General features: G+C 42.6%; 1 protein-coding gene across 1 annotated transcript in view; it reads left to right on the top strand.

The window, feature by feature from the left end:
- LOC311102654 (RNA helicase aquarius-like) overlaps positions 1-17,435 on the top strand; it is a gene marked incomplete at its 5' end in the record, with an annotated part of 127,971 nt that overhangs the window by 59,034 nt on the left and 51,502 nt on the right. The window contains 4 exon segments of the mRNA XM_084144015.1: positions 2,921-3,056; positions 10,702-10,911; positions 14,826-14,963; positions 16,772-16,843. Coding sequence (XP_084000141.1) covers positions 2,921-3,056; positions 10,702-10,911; positions 14,826-14,963; positions 16,772-16,843 — 556 coding nt within the window.

Genomic DNA, 17,435 nt, shown 5'->3' with positions numbered 1-17,435 from the left:
CCTTGGTCTAAAATAGTTCCAACTTCATTGAATATTTATTTAGTGCTCATGCAGCAGCCGTTTTCACTAGCTTTGATCTTGCTGTCAGAAGAACTAACTATAGCTTTGAGACCCAGGCTATATAAGTACTAATCTCGGTTAACACAGAGCCAAAGGCTTGTGTAATTGGTCAGATGCTCGATTAAGTTCTTGGTCCATAAGTGTTAAGAGAAGAGAGAGAACGAGAATCAGAACCGGAACGAAGAACTCCACACTCTCTCTTTGCAAGTTACGGGTAAGTCTATGGGCCAAATTTCCCCAAATTCGAAAGGTACCTGAGTAATCATGATTTGTGCAAATAACCAGTGATGATAAACCCAAGAACCGGAACTAATGCTGCTCATTACCTCACGCCTCCTGTAGCTCAATTGGTAGAGCATGGCGCTTGCAACGCCATTGTTGTGGGTTCGATTCCCACGGGGGGCCAGTATGAAAATAAATGTATGCACTTTAGCGTCTGCTAAATGACAAAAATGTAAAAACAGTACCGTTTATGTAGTCTGCCCATGACAGATTATATAAGTATAAACATCCAGGATGAATAGCCTCAGGCCATACGTCAGAGCCTGAACATCAAGGAGTCTGCAGATACATCTTCTTTAGCCAAAGGAAACCATCTTAGCTCAAAGAATGTCAATGGAAACCACAACAAATAGGCCTAGTGATACAAATATACATTCAGTTGATTCAGTTGTGTTGCTGTAAAACCCTAGCGATTCTGGCCCTACTTACCCTTAGCGCACTAAAGTCTTAGCATTAGGACTTCCGATATGGTACTCTTCTGTTTAAAAACAGAAAGTTTTCTCCTGTTTCGTGCCAACTGAACACAGGCCCCTTGTTGCGTAGAGCAGAGCCAGTGAGAATGGCGTGAGTTGTATGAGGAGTGGATGTGACGGCTCTGGAGGAGCACCATTGCATTATGCAGATCAGCTAAAGCTAGTTACAGTACCAGGATGAGAGGCTGAGGAAGAGGAGGATGTTTACAACATGCGCACTGACTGAATCAACATTCACTCCTTTCTTCCTTCCTTCCGGTCCAATGACAAGGAAGGAGAAAGCTGGGGAAACTAATTAACACAGTACTGTATAGGCTATGGGATGAAAAATGAAGAGGCCTTCTCTTTTCTCAATGGTCAGCAAAGTTAGTTTATAGTGAAATTAATATATAATACATTGCCTTTTAATAAATAAATAAAAATGCTATAAATACCCCCCCCCCCTTAACGAGGTATTGAAATACTGTGTACAGTATATGAAGGACAGAGGTATATAGAGCGCTTTTGTGGAAGTTGAAAGCTCTTCATGACTTAAAAAAAGGTCAGTTTTCTCTCTTTATTTGGCAGTCTCTCCTGGGAAGGGAGAGCAGAGGGCTGCTTTTGAAACAAGCCACTTTTTCTATTTGATCGTCATCGGCCTGTGTAGTTCTGTTTATGAATCATCTGCTGTGAGGCTTAGCAGGAGATCTATTTAAAAGTTAAGGTTTCACTCTCAAGGGCCTCTCAAGTGGCGCAGCGGTCTAAGGCACTGCAGTGCTTGAGGCGTCATTACAGATTCGGGTTCGAACCCGGGCTGTGTCGCAGCCGGCCGCGACCGGGAGACCCATGAGGCGACGCACAATTTGGCCCAGTGTCGTCCAGTTTAAGGGAGGGTTTGGCCGCTGACACGGTCGGCAGTTGTACGGTGTTTCCTCCGACACATTGGTGCGGCTGGCTTCCGGGTTAAGCGAGCAGCGTGTCAAGAAGCAGGGCGGCTTGGCAGTGTGGTGTTTTGGAGGACGCATGGCTCTCGACCTTCGCCTCTCCCAAGTTCGTACAGGAGTTGCAGTGATGGGACAAGACTGTAACTACCAATTGGATATCACGAAATTAGGGAGAAAAAGCGGTAAAAAAACATTTAATAAACAACAACAAAGTTTCACTCTCACACACACAGCACAGCAGTGTTTGGGTGACATCGGACATAGCATGTCCAGGTGTCACTGCCACCCACTAATCGTCTTTCTGGTTTGTTGTGGCAGCACACCGGGACGCCTGACTAGACAAAAGATTACTCTGTTTTCTGTGTTTTTGTCTTTTCAGTTTGTTGAAAAGCGAACTATTGTGTTTATTTTACACTCTTTGTTTGACAGTCATTTTTGAGCTCTGTATTTATTCAATATCAGTCATTGTAACAAGTGTAGGTAAGTTAAGCCTTGTTTAAAAATATGAACATTTAACTTTTATTTTTGTGTAAATGTTTTAAGCTATTGAAACGGACAACTTAATAGTGGCCAATGCAGCTGCAATGCCTGTTATACCTTATCAATGCTATTACATGTATTAGTGAAGACTGCAATTTGGTCCTTCTGGCTATTCGCTCCCATCGCCTCAGCAACCAAAACTATTAATAGCCAGCTTTGAGTTTGGGTTCTTAAACTTTAGATTTGATTTTATCCATTATTCGCGCATGAAGGGTGATGGAAAACATATTTTGGGGTTTTGAAACTATATCCCTAGGCTGTGATGTCACAGGTTTAGACTTCAGTTCTCCTCACAACATTAACATTTCCCCTCAGAATGATGTGATTTGACCCTTAGATCACGAGACTAATCTAATCTGGCTATGGAGAGGCAGGCAATGTTTAGGGAAGGTTGGGGCTATTATCATCATAGGAATATGGCGTAATGGTGTTTGTATAGGGTGGTTGTTACTAGTTTGATACTGTACCAGGCCTCCAGGTACGATGAGAGAATGGTTGGATGTTGGAATGAGTTCCAGGAATATAACCGCCCTTCTATGGTCCAATTCAACTGACTGAAATGGAACTGATACTGTTGTTTGCTTTCTTAAAGTATTGAAGGGTAAACTATGTATGGATGGATGTGGTATATGTTGTGTTCAGGTATGGGCGTGTGAACTACGTGCTGGCCAGGAGGCTAGAGCTGCTCAGAGAGGTGGGCCGTCTGCAAGAGAGTCTAGACGTCCCCGGAGACGTGTCCTACACGTGTGAGACCGCCGGACACTTCTACCTCTACCAGGTCAGTACAGGAGGGGGGGGGTGGATTGGGCGTGTGTTTGGGGATAATAGATGTGAATGTGTGTGACAGTAGAGTAAAGGTAATGCATTTTCCAGATTAATCAGTAATTCCTGATCCTGACCTGCAAAAATTGGGAATAAAATGTATCACTAAAATAAAAAAATGTAAGGGGGTGAGATGCTGCCAATCTCATCCCAGTGCAGTAAGTGTCAGTATCTTCCTAACGCTTCAAATCCGCCTCGACAGCAAATACCAAAATATTATACCATATCCTCCATTTATTTCTGTCACCTAATTACCGAATACCGACTCCAGGAAAAATGCCACAGCAGACAGTTATGGATCAGGCAGCATGCATCAGCAGAATGGCCCAGAATAGACAACATAGCTTTTTAAACAAAGAGGAGACAACCCAAGTCAACTGTCAATTTAAGAGGACCAGAGAGGGCTCATAAAATAGCCCAGATCTGAAATCAAGAAGAGTGGAGAGGATATCTCACTGAGGCTGGAAGACAGAGGGGTGTAGAGGGGAGACAGTGGAGGGAGACAGTGGGGTGTAGGGTTGAATATTGTCCCGGTATTTTACAAATGTTCATTCTAAAGTATATAAATATGTCTGTATTTGATTAGAGCTTTGATCGGCATTAAAATTCAAGCCTGATGCTACCTGAGCCTGATGAGCCATACATTAAAGACATTTAATGAGCCATACATTAAAGACATTTAATGAGCCATACATTAAAGACATTTTATGAGCCCTACATTAAAGACATTTTATTTGCCCAAGCCCATAAAAGCCCAAATGATTGAGCCGTTATCCAATACATAGCTTATCTTACAGTGGGGAAAAAAGTATTTAGTCAGCCACCAATTGTGCAAGTTCTCCCACTTAAAAAGATGAGAGGCCTGTAATTTTCATCATAGGTACACGTCAACTATGACAGACAAAATGAGGGAAAAAAATCCAGAAAATCACATTGTAGGATTTTTACTGAATTTATTTGCAAATTATGGTGGAACATAAGTATTTGGTCAATAACTAAAGTTTCTCAATACTTTGTTTTATACCCTTTGTTGGCAATGACACAGGTCAAACGTTTTCTGTAAGTCTTCACAAGGTTTTCACACACTGTTGCTGGTATTTTGGCCCATTCCTCCATGCAGATCTCCTCTAGTGCAGTGATGTTTTGGGGCTGTCGCTGGGCAACACGGACATTCAACTCCCTCCAAAGATTTTCTATGGGGTTGAGATCTGGAGACTGGCTAGGCCACTCCAGGACCTTGAAATGCTTCTTACGAAGCCACTCCTTCGTTGCCCGGGCGGTGTGTTTGGGATCATTGTCATGCTGAAAGACCCAGCCACGTTTCATCTTCAATGCCCTTGCTGATGGAAGGAGGTTTTCACACGGATCAGTCGTCCTGGTCCCTTTGCAGAAAAACAGCCCCAAAGCATGATGTTTCCACCCCCATGCTTCACAGTAGGTATGGTGTTCTTTGGATGCAACTCAGCATTCTTTGTCCTCCAAACACGACGAGTTGAGTTTTTACCAAAAAGTTCTATTTTGGTTTCATCTGACCATATGACATTCTCCCAATCCTCTTCTGGATCATCCAAAATGCACTCTAGCAAACTTCAGACGGGCCTGGACATGTACTGGCTTAAGCAGGGGGACATGTCTGGCACTGCAGGTTTTGAGTCCCTGGCGGCATAGTGTGTTACTGATGGTAGGCTTTGTTACTTTGGTCCCAGCTCTCTGCAGGTCATTCACTAGGTCCTCCCGTGTGGTTCTGGGATTTTTGCTCACCGTTCTTGTGATCATTTTGACCCCACAGGGTGAGATCTTGCGTGTTGCCCCAGATCAAGGGAGATTATCAGTGGTCTTGTATGTCTTCCATTTCCTAATAATTGCTCCCACAGTTGATTTCTTCAAACCAAGCTGCTTACCTATTGCAGATTCAGTCTTCCCAGCCTGGTGCAGGTCTACAATTTTGTTTCTGGTGTCCTTTGACAGCTCTTTGGTCTTAGCCATAGTGGAGTTTGGAGTGTGACTGTTTGAGGTTGTGGACAGGTGTCTTTTATACTGATATCAAGTTCAAACAGGTGCCATTAATACAGGTAACGAGTGGACAGAGGAGCCTCTTAAAGAAGAAGTTACAGGTCTGTGAGAGCCAGAAATCTTGCTTGTTTGTAGGTGACCAAATACTTATTTTCCACCATAATTTGCAAATAAATTCATAAAAAATCCTACAATGTGATTTTCTGGAATTTTTTTTCTCAATTTGTCTGTCATAGTTGACGTGTACCTATGATGAAAATTACAGGCCTCTCTCATCTTTTTAAGTGGGAGAACTTGCACAATTGGTGGCTGACTAAATACTTTTTTCCCCCACTGTATATAGGCTAGCGCACATTATAAACGACAGAAAACATAAAAACCCATAGATGTAGCTAGCTATATGCTCTCTTGGGTAAATACATGAAACTAGCTCCAGTAGGCTAATCTTTTTGTGTGGACTGAATTACTGTACTTGATTGTATTATACTGTATTATATGGACTGGAATTACACACCTCGTTCAAACCATGAAGCTGGGAGAGAACATGTGATGCTGGTGCAGAACATGCGGCCAATAAAGTTACAATTACGGTCTAGCGAATTAGTTTAATTTTGAAATATAAAATTGCTTATTTGACATGTTTATAGTTAGTAGGTTGACACATGTATACCTTTCATAATATTTCCACTGTTGTGCAACATGCATATTAGCTTACCTCGTCTTTCTCTCTTGCGTCATTCCTTCCTCCCTTCAACAGTTAAATGAAATAAGTTTAGTTGTCCTTCATCATTGTAATGACATGCTTGAATAATATAGGACTAGAATAAGATGCAGACGGCTGTAATTTCTCTTCACGGAGATTGAATGGTTATGGGTCTGAACAAATAACTGCGATAGCCTACCGCCATCGCAAGTTCTCTTTCAAACATCAGACTGTTAAATAGCCATCACTAGCTGGCTACCACCCGGTTACTCAACACTGCCCCTTAGAGGCTGCTGCCCTATATACATAGACATGGAATCACTGGTCACTTTAATAATGTTAACATACTGCTTTACTCATTTCATATGGATGTACTGTATTCTATTCTACTGTATTTTAGTCAATGCCACTCCGGCATTGCTCCCTTTGTGTGTATTGTTGTGAATTGTTAGATACTACTGCACTGTTGGAGCTAGGAACACAAGCATTTCGCTACACCTGCAATAACATCTGCTAAATATGTGTATGTGACCAATGAAATTTGATTTGATTTGAAACTCCCTGTGAGTTCAATTGGCTGCTGTATTTAACATGTAGAAAACAAGAGCTTGCATCCCTCTTCGAATGGTCTATTAGTATAAGAAATGCAAAAACAAAAATGTCCAGCAAGCTATTCTAGTCTAGATTTTCATGGGACTACAAGAGCTAAGGAGCGTTTTATAAGGAGAGAGGCCAGCGGAGCGCAGGTGCGTATTGCGCAAGAGACAGAGGCTATAAGTTAGAAGCTTATGCATAACCCATCATTCATTAGCTAAATATAAGGCTAATACTGCATTGGATGTATTACCTGAAAGAGGTAGGCTAGGACATCTATCTAGCTACACACTTAAGTGTACAAAACATTAAGAACACCTGCTCTTTCCATGACATAGACTGACAAGGTGAATCCAGGTGAAACCTATCATCCCTTATTGTGTCACTTGTTAAATCCACTTCAATCACTGTAGATGAAGGGGAGGAGACTGGTTAAAGAAAGATGTTTAAGCCTTGAGACATGGATTGTGTATGTATGCCATTCTTAGGGTGAATGAGCAAGACAAAATATTTAAGTGCCTTTGACGGGGTATGGTAGTAGGTACCAGGTGCACATGTTTGTGTCAAGAACTGCAACACTGCTGGGTTTTTCATGCTCAACAGTTTCCTGTGTGTATCAAGAATGGTCCACCACCCAAAGGACATCCAGCCAACTTGACAGAACTGTGGGAAGCATTGGAGTCAATATGGGCCAGCATCCCTGTGGAATGCTTTTGGCACCTTGTAGAGTCCATGCCCCGACGAATTAAGGCTGTTCTGAGGGCAAAAGGGAGAAAGGTGCAACTCAATATTAGGAAGGTGTTCCTAATGTTTCGTATACTCAGTGTACAGTGAGGAAAAAAAGTATTTGATCCCCTGCTGATTTTGTACGTTTGCCCACTGACAAAGAAATGATCGGTCTATAATTTTAATGGTAGGTTTATTTGAACAGTGAGAGACAGAATAACAAGAAAATCCAGAAAAACGCATGTCAAAAATGTTATGAATTGATTTGCATTTTATTGAGGGAAATAAGTATTTGACCCCTCTGCAAAACATGACTTAGTACTTGGTGGCAAAACCCTTGTTGGCAATCACAGAGGTCAGACGTTTCTTGTAGTTGGCCACCAGGTTTGCACACATCTCAGGAGGGATTTTGTCCCACTCCTCTTTGCAGATCTTCTCCAAGTCATTAAGGTTTCGAGGCTGACGTTTGGCAACTCGAACCTTCAGCTCCCTCCACAGATTTTCTATGGGATTAAGGTCTGGAGACTGGCTAGGCCACTCCAGGACCTTAATGTGCTTCTTCTTGAGACACTCCTTTGTTGTCATTGTCATGCTGGAATACCCATCCACGACCCTTTTTCAATGCCCTGGCTGAGGGAAGGAGGTTCTCACCCAAGATTTGACGGTACATGGCCCCGTCCATCGTCCCTTTGATGCGGTGAAGTTGTCCTGTCCCCTTAGCAGAAAAACACCCCCAAAGCATAATGTTTCCACCTCCATGTTTGACTGTGGGGATGGTGTTCTTGGGGTCATAGGCAGCATTCCTCCTCCTCCAAACACGGCGAGTTGAGTTGATGCCAAAGACCTCGATTTTGGTCTCATCTGACCACAACACTTTCACCCAGTTGTCCTCTGAATCATTCAGATGTTCATTGGCAAACTTCAGACTGACCTGTATATGTGCTTTCTTGAGCAGGGGGACCTTGCGGGCACTGCAGGATTTCAGTCCTTCACGGCGTAGTGTGTTACCAATTGTTTTCTTGGTGACTATGGTCCCAGCTGCCTTGAGATCATTGACAAGATCCTCCCGTGTAGTTCTGGGCTGATTCCTCACCGTTCTCATGATCATTGCAACTCCACGAGGTGAGATCTTGCATGAAGCCCCAGGCCGAGGGAGATTGACAGTTCTTTTGTGTTTTTTCCATTTGTGAATAATCGCACCAACTGTTGTCACCTTCTCACCAAGCTGCTTGGCGATGGTCTTGTAGCCCATTCCAGCCTTGTGTAGGTCTACAATCTTGTCCCTGACATCCTTGGAGAGTTCTTTGGTCTTGGCCATGGTGGAGAGTTTGGAATCTGATTGATTGATTGCTTCTGTGGACAAGTGTCTTTTATACTGGTAACAAGCTGAGATTAGGAGCACTCCCTTTAAGAGTGTGCTCCTAATCTCAGCTCGTTACCTGTATAAAAGACACCTGGGAGCCAGAAATCTTTCTGATTGAGAGGGTTCAAATACTTATTTCCCTCATTAAAATGCAAATCAATTTATTTTTCAACATTTTTGACATGCGTTTTTCTGGATTTTTTGGTTGTTATTCTGTCTCTCACTGTTCAAACAAACCTACCATTAAAATTATAGACTGATCATTTCTTTGTCAGTGGGCAAACGTACAAAATCAGCAGGGGATCAAATACTTTTTTCCCTCACTGTACATATACAAAAATATAAACGCAACATGTAAAGTGTTGGTCGCATGTTTCATGAGCTGAAATAAAAGATCCCAGAAATGTTCCATACGCACAAAAAGCTTACTTCTCTTAGATGTTGTGTATACATGTGTTTACATCCCTGTTAGTGAGCATTTCTCCTTTGCCAAGATAATCCATCCAGCTGACAGTTGTGGCATATCAAGAGGCTGATTATACAGCACATTTCTGGGATCTTTTATTTCAGCTCATGAAACATGGGATCAACACTTTACATGTTGCGTTTATATTTTTGTTCAGTGTAAATCCACTATGCCAGTCAGGTGTCTCCCTTCTGATTTCTAACACAACATTATGGACAACTCCCATAACATTGTCATAAATGGTTATACATGAGAGATCGGTGTGTAGGCCAGGGCACTCCTCACAGATGAAGAGTGATGGACATTTATCCTCTTCTCCCTTCCCACTTTATCTTCCCTTATCACTCTAAGACCTTCAATGGGATTGGACAATAGGCCTGGCAATGCGCAGAGTAGAATGTCCTGATGGATGATATCAGGGGTGGATAATGGTCTCTGTTAATCGTTGTAGCCTATTAAGCCAGATGGCCAAGCTACATCCCCATTTGTAATACTGATTAAATTGCAAATTGTTCCACAGTTCCCTAAGGCTGCGTTCTTTATTTCGCAACCGTGCCTGTGTGTGTTTTCATCTATGCCTATGACTGTGCCCCTTTACGTGATCCCAAGGGTGTGTTCGTATGAAGAAGCGTGCATGCGCTTTGAGTTAGGGCTGGGCGATATGGCCTAAAAATCATATCTCCATTTTTTTCAAACTTGTGTGATTCACGATATATCTAGATTTTGTTTTTTGTTTTAATTCTCAAAATAAGCTTTGTTGTACAATTAAAGGTCAAATACACTGCATTTCAAGCAGTCAGCAATAATCGAATGAATTCAGGGCTTGTGAAATTATACCTAAGCTAAATATTAGCCTTCCACAACCATAAGACCCACAAATCAAAATAGTTTAACCTGCTTTTTTTTGTAATAATCACTGATCTGGCTTTCAAGTCTATGAAAATGCCCTTTTTGTAACAAATAATGACTAACTTCTTGTAGCAGGAATTATAGAAAATTAACACGGGTCTCAAACAATCTCTCAAGCACAAGCCCATGTGCTAGTGAGTAGCCAGCTAATCTATATATTTTATGTTTAGCCAACTTGGATCTATTTGCTAGCTAACAAGGTAGAACAGTTTCATTATTATGCACACACAGTTCTGTCCGTCTCCAACTGCTTTACCTTACTTATGAGAATGAGTTGCCAATTCCTTATATAATTGTGCTTTATGCTTATTGCACATTTATAAACACAGTCTAGACAGCTAGTATAAAGGTCTTTGGCTAAAATGCTGCTAGCGGTACATGGTACCGCAATGCTGCGCACGACAAACTGAGCATTATTATCCAGAATCAATGTTCATTGATACTCCTGTTTTATTGAGACATAAAAAGGGTGTCTTTAGAAAGGTTAACTTCTCCTCTATTGCAGGAAAACAATGTCTCAATGCGTTTCGGTATCCATATGACCTATTCTGTTGGACCAAACCTCAAATGCAAATATGGAGTTGAAACCGCTTGTCAGACACAAAGAAGTTATCTCTCATTTTTGTTGTTGGCAGGGGGAGGGGCTTGGTGTAAAGCAAAACTTGATTCTTGTGATAGGTGCATTTGGAATATCGCACTAAAACATTAATTAAATATATTACCCATTCCTACTTTGAATGTGACGCAACTGTATTTATCTTTGAGTGAAGAGCCAGACTTGTAACATCCAGGGAGGCTGTCTGGTGTCCTCTCTCTCCCCGCTGCAGGTGATGTCTCGTTGGGAAGAGTACATGTCCAAGGTCAGGTGTAAGCAGGGCCGGCCGGTGGAGGCGGAGGCCGTGGCTACACACTTCCCCTTCCACAAGTATTTCTCCAACGCCCCCCAGCCTGTGTTCCACGGTCGCTCCTACGAAGAAGACCTGGACATCGCTGAGGGCTGCTACCGACACATCAAGAAGATCTTTACCCAGCTGGAGGTAGGCAGGCCACACACACACACACACACACACATCACATGTTTACGTAGCTAAAGGGACATGCACAATACACCAAGAAGATCCTCACTCTGTCAGAGACAAACACACAACATTTACATTTTAAATTTTTAGTCATTTAGCAGACGCTCTTATCCAGAGTGACTTACATGAGCAATTAGGGTTAAGTGCCTTGCTTAAGGGCACATCGACAGATTTTTCACCTAGTCGGCTCGGGGATTAGAACCAGCGACCTTTCGGTTACTGGCACAACGCTCTTACCCACTAAGCTACCTGCCACTCTTGAACGAACACACAAACCATCTTCACCCCATTCAGAGGTAATTATGTCACACACAAACACACACACCATGTCAGCGGTTTGGATATTCCTCACGGGTCATTAGCCATCTTTGTGTGTGTGGTCAGGTGGGAGTAGGAACGCTGAACACACATGATTCTGTTTACCCAACTGATGCCATGACAGTTCTGCCCAGGCTCACTAGTGATTGGTCCGATTCTGACCCTCTCTCCCACTCCTACTGGAGAAGTAGCCATTGGGACATCGCACTGAATCACAGTTTTTTGTGTTTCTGTTGTGATATTAAGAGTTTGTAATATGATGTGGTTTCATTCTTTTTCACCCTCATTATTAAATCTCTCACTCAATCTCTTTTTCACTCACTCACTCCCTCTGTTTATGAGTGTGTTCTGTGAGACATGGGTTGGAATTACATGATGATTTGGTGACATATCACCCTGTGCCCCCTCCCCCTCCTCCCCTGACCCCATTGGCAGTGACACAGGACCTGTTGTCTGTCTCCCCAGATGCAGATGGAAGATTATAGGGCCTTTCACTCACCCTGCATTCCCTACACATACAGTACACACACAGCAGGTTTTCTGTTAGGAAAATGTGGTGCCGGACATTTTAATTTACCGGACATTTGAGAAATGTATGCAAATTTACGCATTAAATGCATTGGGTACGTAACCTGATCAGGGTGTCCACCCACGGTGCTCAGAATTACAGAAATTACATTTAGATAATGGTCATTCATATTAACAGAATATGCAAGTCGAGGATGCAATGATGTGCGGTCCTTCTTACCGAATTCTGATGCCCACTTTGAAGATGTTAGAATGACTGTCCACATTTACTTTTCCTCAGCCAACAAGATGAGTAGTAAACAGAAAAATCACTAGCCTATGTCAATCTACTATCCCCCATAGTAGAAAAGTTTACATATTCTATTGGTCAGCTTGTCGAGAAAGAAATAGCCTATTCCAAACAGACTCTGGGGCAGTTGTGGGACGATAGATCCCAAATCCATACAACCAGTAGGCCTAGGAAACATTAAAAAACATTAAAAAGCGATGAGTCTGATGCAACAGATCAGAACATTTAGCTGAAAATGTTGATTAACTATTGTTTCTTGACACTGTAAGTGCTGCAATGAGCACAAGGCAGTAGACTACGTGTGAATGTTCCTTCCATAATGCAATTAACGGGAAAACACTGTTGTCAAAGCACACCGCAGATGCAAGTGGTTTCATGTGACAGATATGAAAATATTTGTTAAAAATTTTGAAAGAGGGGAAATCTAATATGCAACAACTAGCATGGGTTGCTAATATGACTATGATTGTGCCTTTGGCTACTGGACAATAAATAAAATAATTGCCTCCACGGCTATGGTCTGATTTTGGCTAGGCTACTTTGAAGCAAGGGAAGACATGCCTCATAATATCTAGTAAACTTTCAGGTTTCAAACTATTTAAGTATATGTTTTCAAAATGCATACAGCCTCCAACTCATTGTAAAGTGGTGTGTGACGTGCTGATGAAGCCTGCCTTCTGTTGCCTATGCATTTGCTGTTTGAGATGCTGTAGCAGCAGCTCTCGCACTGTCTGTCAGATTTTCCTCTCAAAGGCTCTGTATCTGTATGCTGTAAGCGTGTGATAAGACACATAACGAATATACTTTACACACGCGCCAATTTAATTTCACTAAATTATGCAAATTAACCTATAGACCGATGAGTATGACCAGTAAAATGTATTTACATCAACTGGTATTTACGTCAATGAATAGGCTTAAAAGCATTATTTCGCAATTTGATTTTTTCTTATTCTCCTGGACAATTGGCCGGTGGCAATTATATTTATCGGCATTGCAATTTTTTAATCGGCCAAAAGCCGGCTGTTACCAGCTAACGGAAACGCTGACACACACAGTCACACACACACACACACATAAACGCACTCGTCTGCTGCCCCTCCTGGTTGTATCCAGTCTTTATATAGAGATAACAATAACATTAGAGATTTATGGGAGCCGTGCGAAGGCCTTGCAGAAGCAATAAAGAAGTTATTGGGTGGAGGTAATATCCTAACATGTATGTGTGGTCTTGATTTATCTGGCATCCCCCGTATCACTAGCTGCATCACATCAGACAGGAGCACCTTACTATGTTCCCTCAGCTCAGCCTCGCCCATGATGCTGCTGCAGAGATATGTCTGTCTCCCCCCGCTCAGAGACGTTAGAATCTCCCTCTAGAATCACAGGAGAATGAAAGTGATCCGCCTCGGTGTCTGTTGCCTGCAAGGAGTGTTTAAAGATAAAGGTTGTGTTTATGAGATGCCATCTAAGCAGACGATGCCATCACGCACGCACGCGCACACACACAGTCAGTTTCCCTGAATGAAAAGGACCGGCCAGAACTCAGCATGTACAGACATCTACCGCGACATCCATCCCTATGCCGTTTATCCTATTTTCTTCCTCCATTCTTTCTCTCCTTTCAGTCTGAGTGAATCCGCCCAGGGAGGGAAGAATTCCGGCTTCATTTCACCCTTCAACCGCTGAGGAACCACAGGCGTTAAAATTAGAGCTAATTAATATTGCATGTTTTGATTGGGTTTAATATTAATGTTAAAATAGTAACGCATCAAATATTAATATTCTCTAGTGCACTCAAAGGCTCCGCTTTTCCTTTCAGGAAAGCACCCCCAATCTTGCTTTTCCCATTCAGACGAGGCCTGGAAGGGAATCTGTTGTGAAGTGCTTGGCTGCTCACTAACCTTCTATTGAACAGTAACCCATACCCTTTTAAATTCTCACCTAGCCTGCCGCTAAGGATAGAAAATACTAAAAAGGAGGAGATGGCAGAGTATCGTGTCATGTGAGATGGCAGAAGAAAGTAAAGCTATTAGGATAATAACTGTAGATGCCGGTTGCACATCCAGTCCTGATCTCAAGGATTTCCTAAAAGCGTAGAAGAGGTCAAATAAAAAAATCCAAATAAAATCTTATTGGTCGCATACACATATTTAGCAGATGTTATTGCGGGTGTAGCGAAATGCTTGTGTTCCTAGCTCCAACAGTGCAGTAGTATCTAACAATTCACAACAATACACAATCTAAAAGTAAAATAATGGAATTAAGAAAAGTCACGTGCAATTACTCTTATGTTTCACTATTTGTTTTGGTGCGTCTTCCAAGGAATTGGTTTTGTTCGTTTTTTACAATGACCTTGTATGACCTACCTGTTGTAGAGGTTGACTATAGAAGAGATGGTCACATACTTGATAATGATCCTGTATTTTGGCATCAGTGACATTTTGACATCCGATGTATTGGTTGTTTATTTAGAATATTTAGTTAAAATGGAATCCACAAGGATGTGATCTACTGTAAGTGTTATACTACTCTTCAATTTTACGTCTAAGGATGATTGTCTTCCATCATATGTCATCTAATGACAAACATTAGATCACTGTGGTGTAGCCCTTAGAACCAGTCGTCACTACCTGTCCATGCTGACGATTTAACCTCTAACCCTGACCTCTATCCCTAACCCCAGACTGAGCAGTCGTCTTACTAGTGTGTGTGTGTGTGTGTGTGTGACCATCAGGAGTTCCGTGCCTTTGAGCTGTTGAGGAGCGGACTGGACCGCTCCAAGTACCTGCTTGTGAAGGAGGCTAAGATCATCGCCATGACCTTTACCCACACTGCCCTCAAACGCCATGACCTGGTGGAGCTGGGGATTTGGGGGGATTTTTCTGCCATTGAAATCCTTGGGCGGGCCACCTAAGCCACCCAAAAAAAATCTAAAAATAAATTACAGTGGGGAGAACAAGTATTTGATACACTGCCGATTTTGCAGGTTTTCCTACTTACAAAGCATGTAGAGGTCTGTAATTTTTATCATAGGTACACTTCAACTGTGAGAGACTGAATCTAAAACAAAAATCCAGAAATTCACATTGTATGATTTTTAAGTAATTAATTTGCATTTTATTGCATGACATAAGTATTTGATCACCTACCAACCAGTAAGAATTCCGGCTCTCACAGACTTGTTAGTTTTTCTTTAAGAAGCCCTCCTGTTCTCCACTCATTACCTGTATTAACTGCACCTGTTTGAACTCGTTACCTGTATAAAAGACACCTGTCCACACACTCAATCAATCAGACTCCAACCTCTCCACAATGGCCAAGACCAGAGAGCTGTGTAAGGACATCAGGGATCAAATTGTAGAACTGCACAAGGCTGGGATGGGCTACAGGACAATAGGCAAGCAGCTTGGTGAGAAGGCAACAACTGTTGGCGCAATTATTAGAAAATGATAGAAGTTCAAGATGACGGTCAATCACCCTCGGTCTGGGGCTCCATGCAAGATCTCACCTCATGGGGCATCAATGATCATGAGGAAGGTGAGGGATCAGCCCAGAACTACACGGCAGGACCTGGTCAATGACCTGAAGAGAGCTGGGACCACAGTCTCAAAGAAAACCATTAGTAACACACTATGCCGTCATGGATTAAAATCCTGCAGAGCATGCAAGGTCCCCCTGCTCAAGCCAGCGCATGTCCAGGCCCGTCTGAAGTTTGCCAATGACCATCTGGATGATCCAGAGGAGGAATGGGAGAAGGTCATGTGGTCTGATGAGACAAAAATAGAGCTTTTTGGTCTAAACTCCACTTGCCGTGTTTGGAGGAAGAAGAAGGATGAGTACAACCCCAAGAACACCATCCCAACCGTGAAGCATGGAGGTGGAAACATCATTCTTTGGGGATGCTTTTCTGCAAAGGGGACAGGACGACTGCACCGTATTGAGGGGAGGATGGATGGGGCCATGTATCGCGAGATCTTGGCCAACAACCTCCTTCCCTCAGTAAGAGCATTGAAGATGGGTCGTGGCTGGGTCTTCCAGCATGACAACGACCCGAAACACACAGCCAGGGCAACTAAGGAGTGGCTCCGTAAGAAGCATCTCAAGGTCCTGGAGTGGCCTAGCCAGTCTCCAGACCTGAACCTAATAGAAAATCTTTGGAGGGAGCTGAAAGTCCATATTGCCCAGCGACAGCCCCGAAACCTGAAGGATCTGGAGAAGGTCTGTATGGAGGAGTGGGCCAAAATCCCTGCTGCAGTGTGTGCAAACCTGGTCAAGACCTACAGGTAATGTATGATCTCTGTAATTGCAAACAAAGGTTTCTGTACCAAATCTTAAGTTCTGCTTTTCTGATGTATAAAATACTTATGTCATGCAATAAAATGCAAATTAATTACTTAAAAATCATACAATGTGATTTTCTGGATTTTCTGTATCTCAGCGCCATGGAGAAATGTGTAGAATTGCAGGAAATTGGCTAAAAATAAAAGTCTACACCACCATGGTGGGGCCTCTAAAATGTTATCTAAAATTCTGCCGTGCCGATGGGCCGACCACGCCCTCTGCCATGCCCACCAACTCCCTTTTAATCCAGAAAAAAACCTGTACATAAAGATCAGACACACACATAGTACTTGAGTCAGAGGCAACTCGACACTTACACTTGTTTTCTTTTGTTTTCAGTATGACAACATCCTGATGGAGGAAGCAGCTCAGATCCTGGAGATTGAGACCTTCATCCCTCTCCTGCTACAAGTAAATTACTACAGCCAGACCTGAAAACCCACCAGAGCTAAACCCCTTTATTCAGGTCTAAAGCCCATCTACAGGTCTATACTTCACCTGAAAAGAGAACTCCCTGTCACTCAGGATTAATGGGTCCATCCAGACTTTATAGAGCCCCACAGTGGAGGTGTCATAATACCCATAAAACCTAGCGGTCAAACAGGGAAATGGTTCCAATCTTTTTTCCACCATTCATTTTTCCCATAGGGGATTTTAGAAACACTTAAAATAAGGGCTGTGTTTTGTGTAAGCTTACTCTGGCATGACGAGATTTACACGGTTATCAAAACGTCACGCCAGGGGTAAGCCTACACGAAACACAGTCCTTATTTTATGTGTTTCTACAATCCCCTATGGGAAAAATGAATGGTGGAAAAAAGATTGGAACCATTTCCCTGTTTGACCTCCAGGTTTTATGGGTATTATGACTCATACTGTGGTACTCTATGGGGCTGTCAATGCTGGGGCCTAATATCCTCAGATAGCACTAGGGTCTGTTTAGAGGAGACCATTAAGCCACATCAACCTGGCCAATTACCTCTTAGTCTCGCTCTAACCAATG

This window comes from Coregonus lavaretus, assembly GCF_964263955.1.
Source record: "Coregonus lavaretus genome assembly, chromosome: 27".
Lineage (NCBI taxonomy): Eukaryota > Metazoa > Chordata > Actinopteri > Salmoniformes > Salmonidae > Coregonus > Coregonus lavaretus.
The sequence above is the reverse complement of the archived record's forward strand: the minus strand, read 5'-3'. Positions and strand labels throughout refer to the sequence as shown.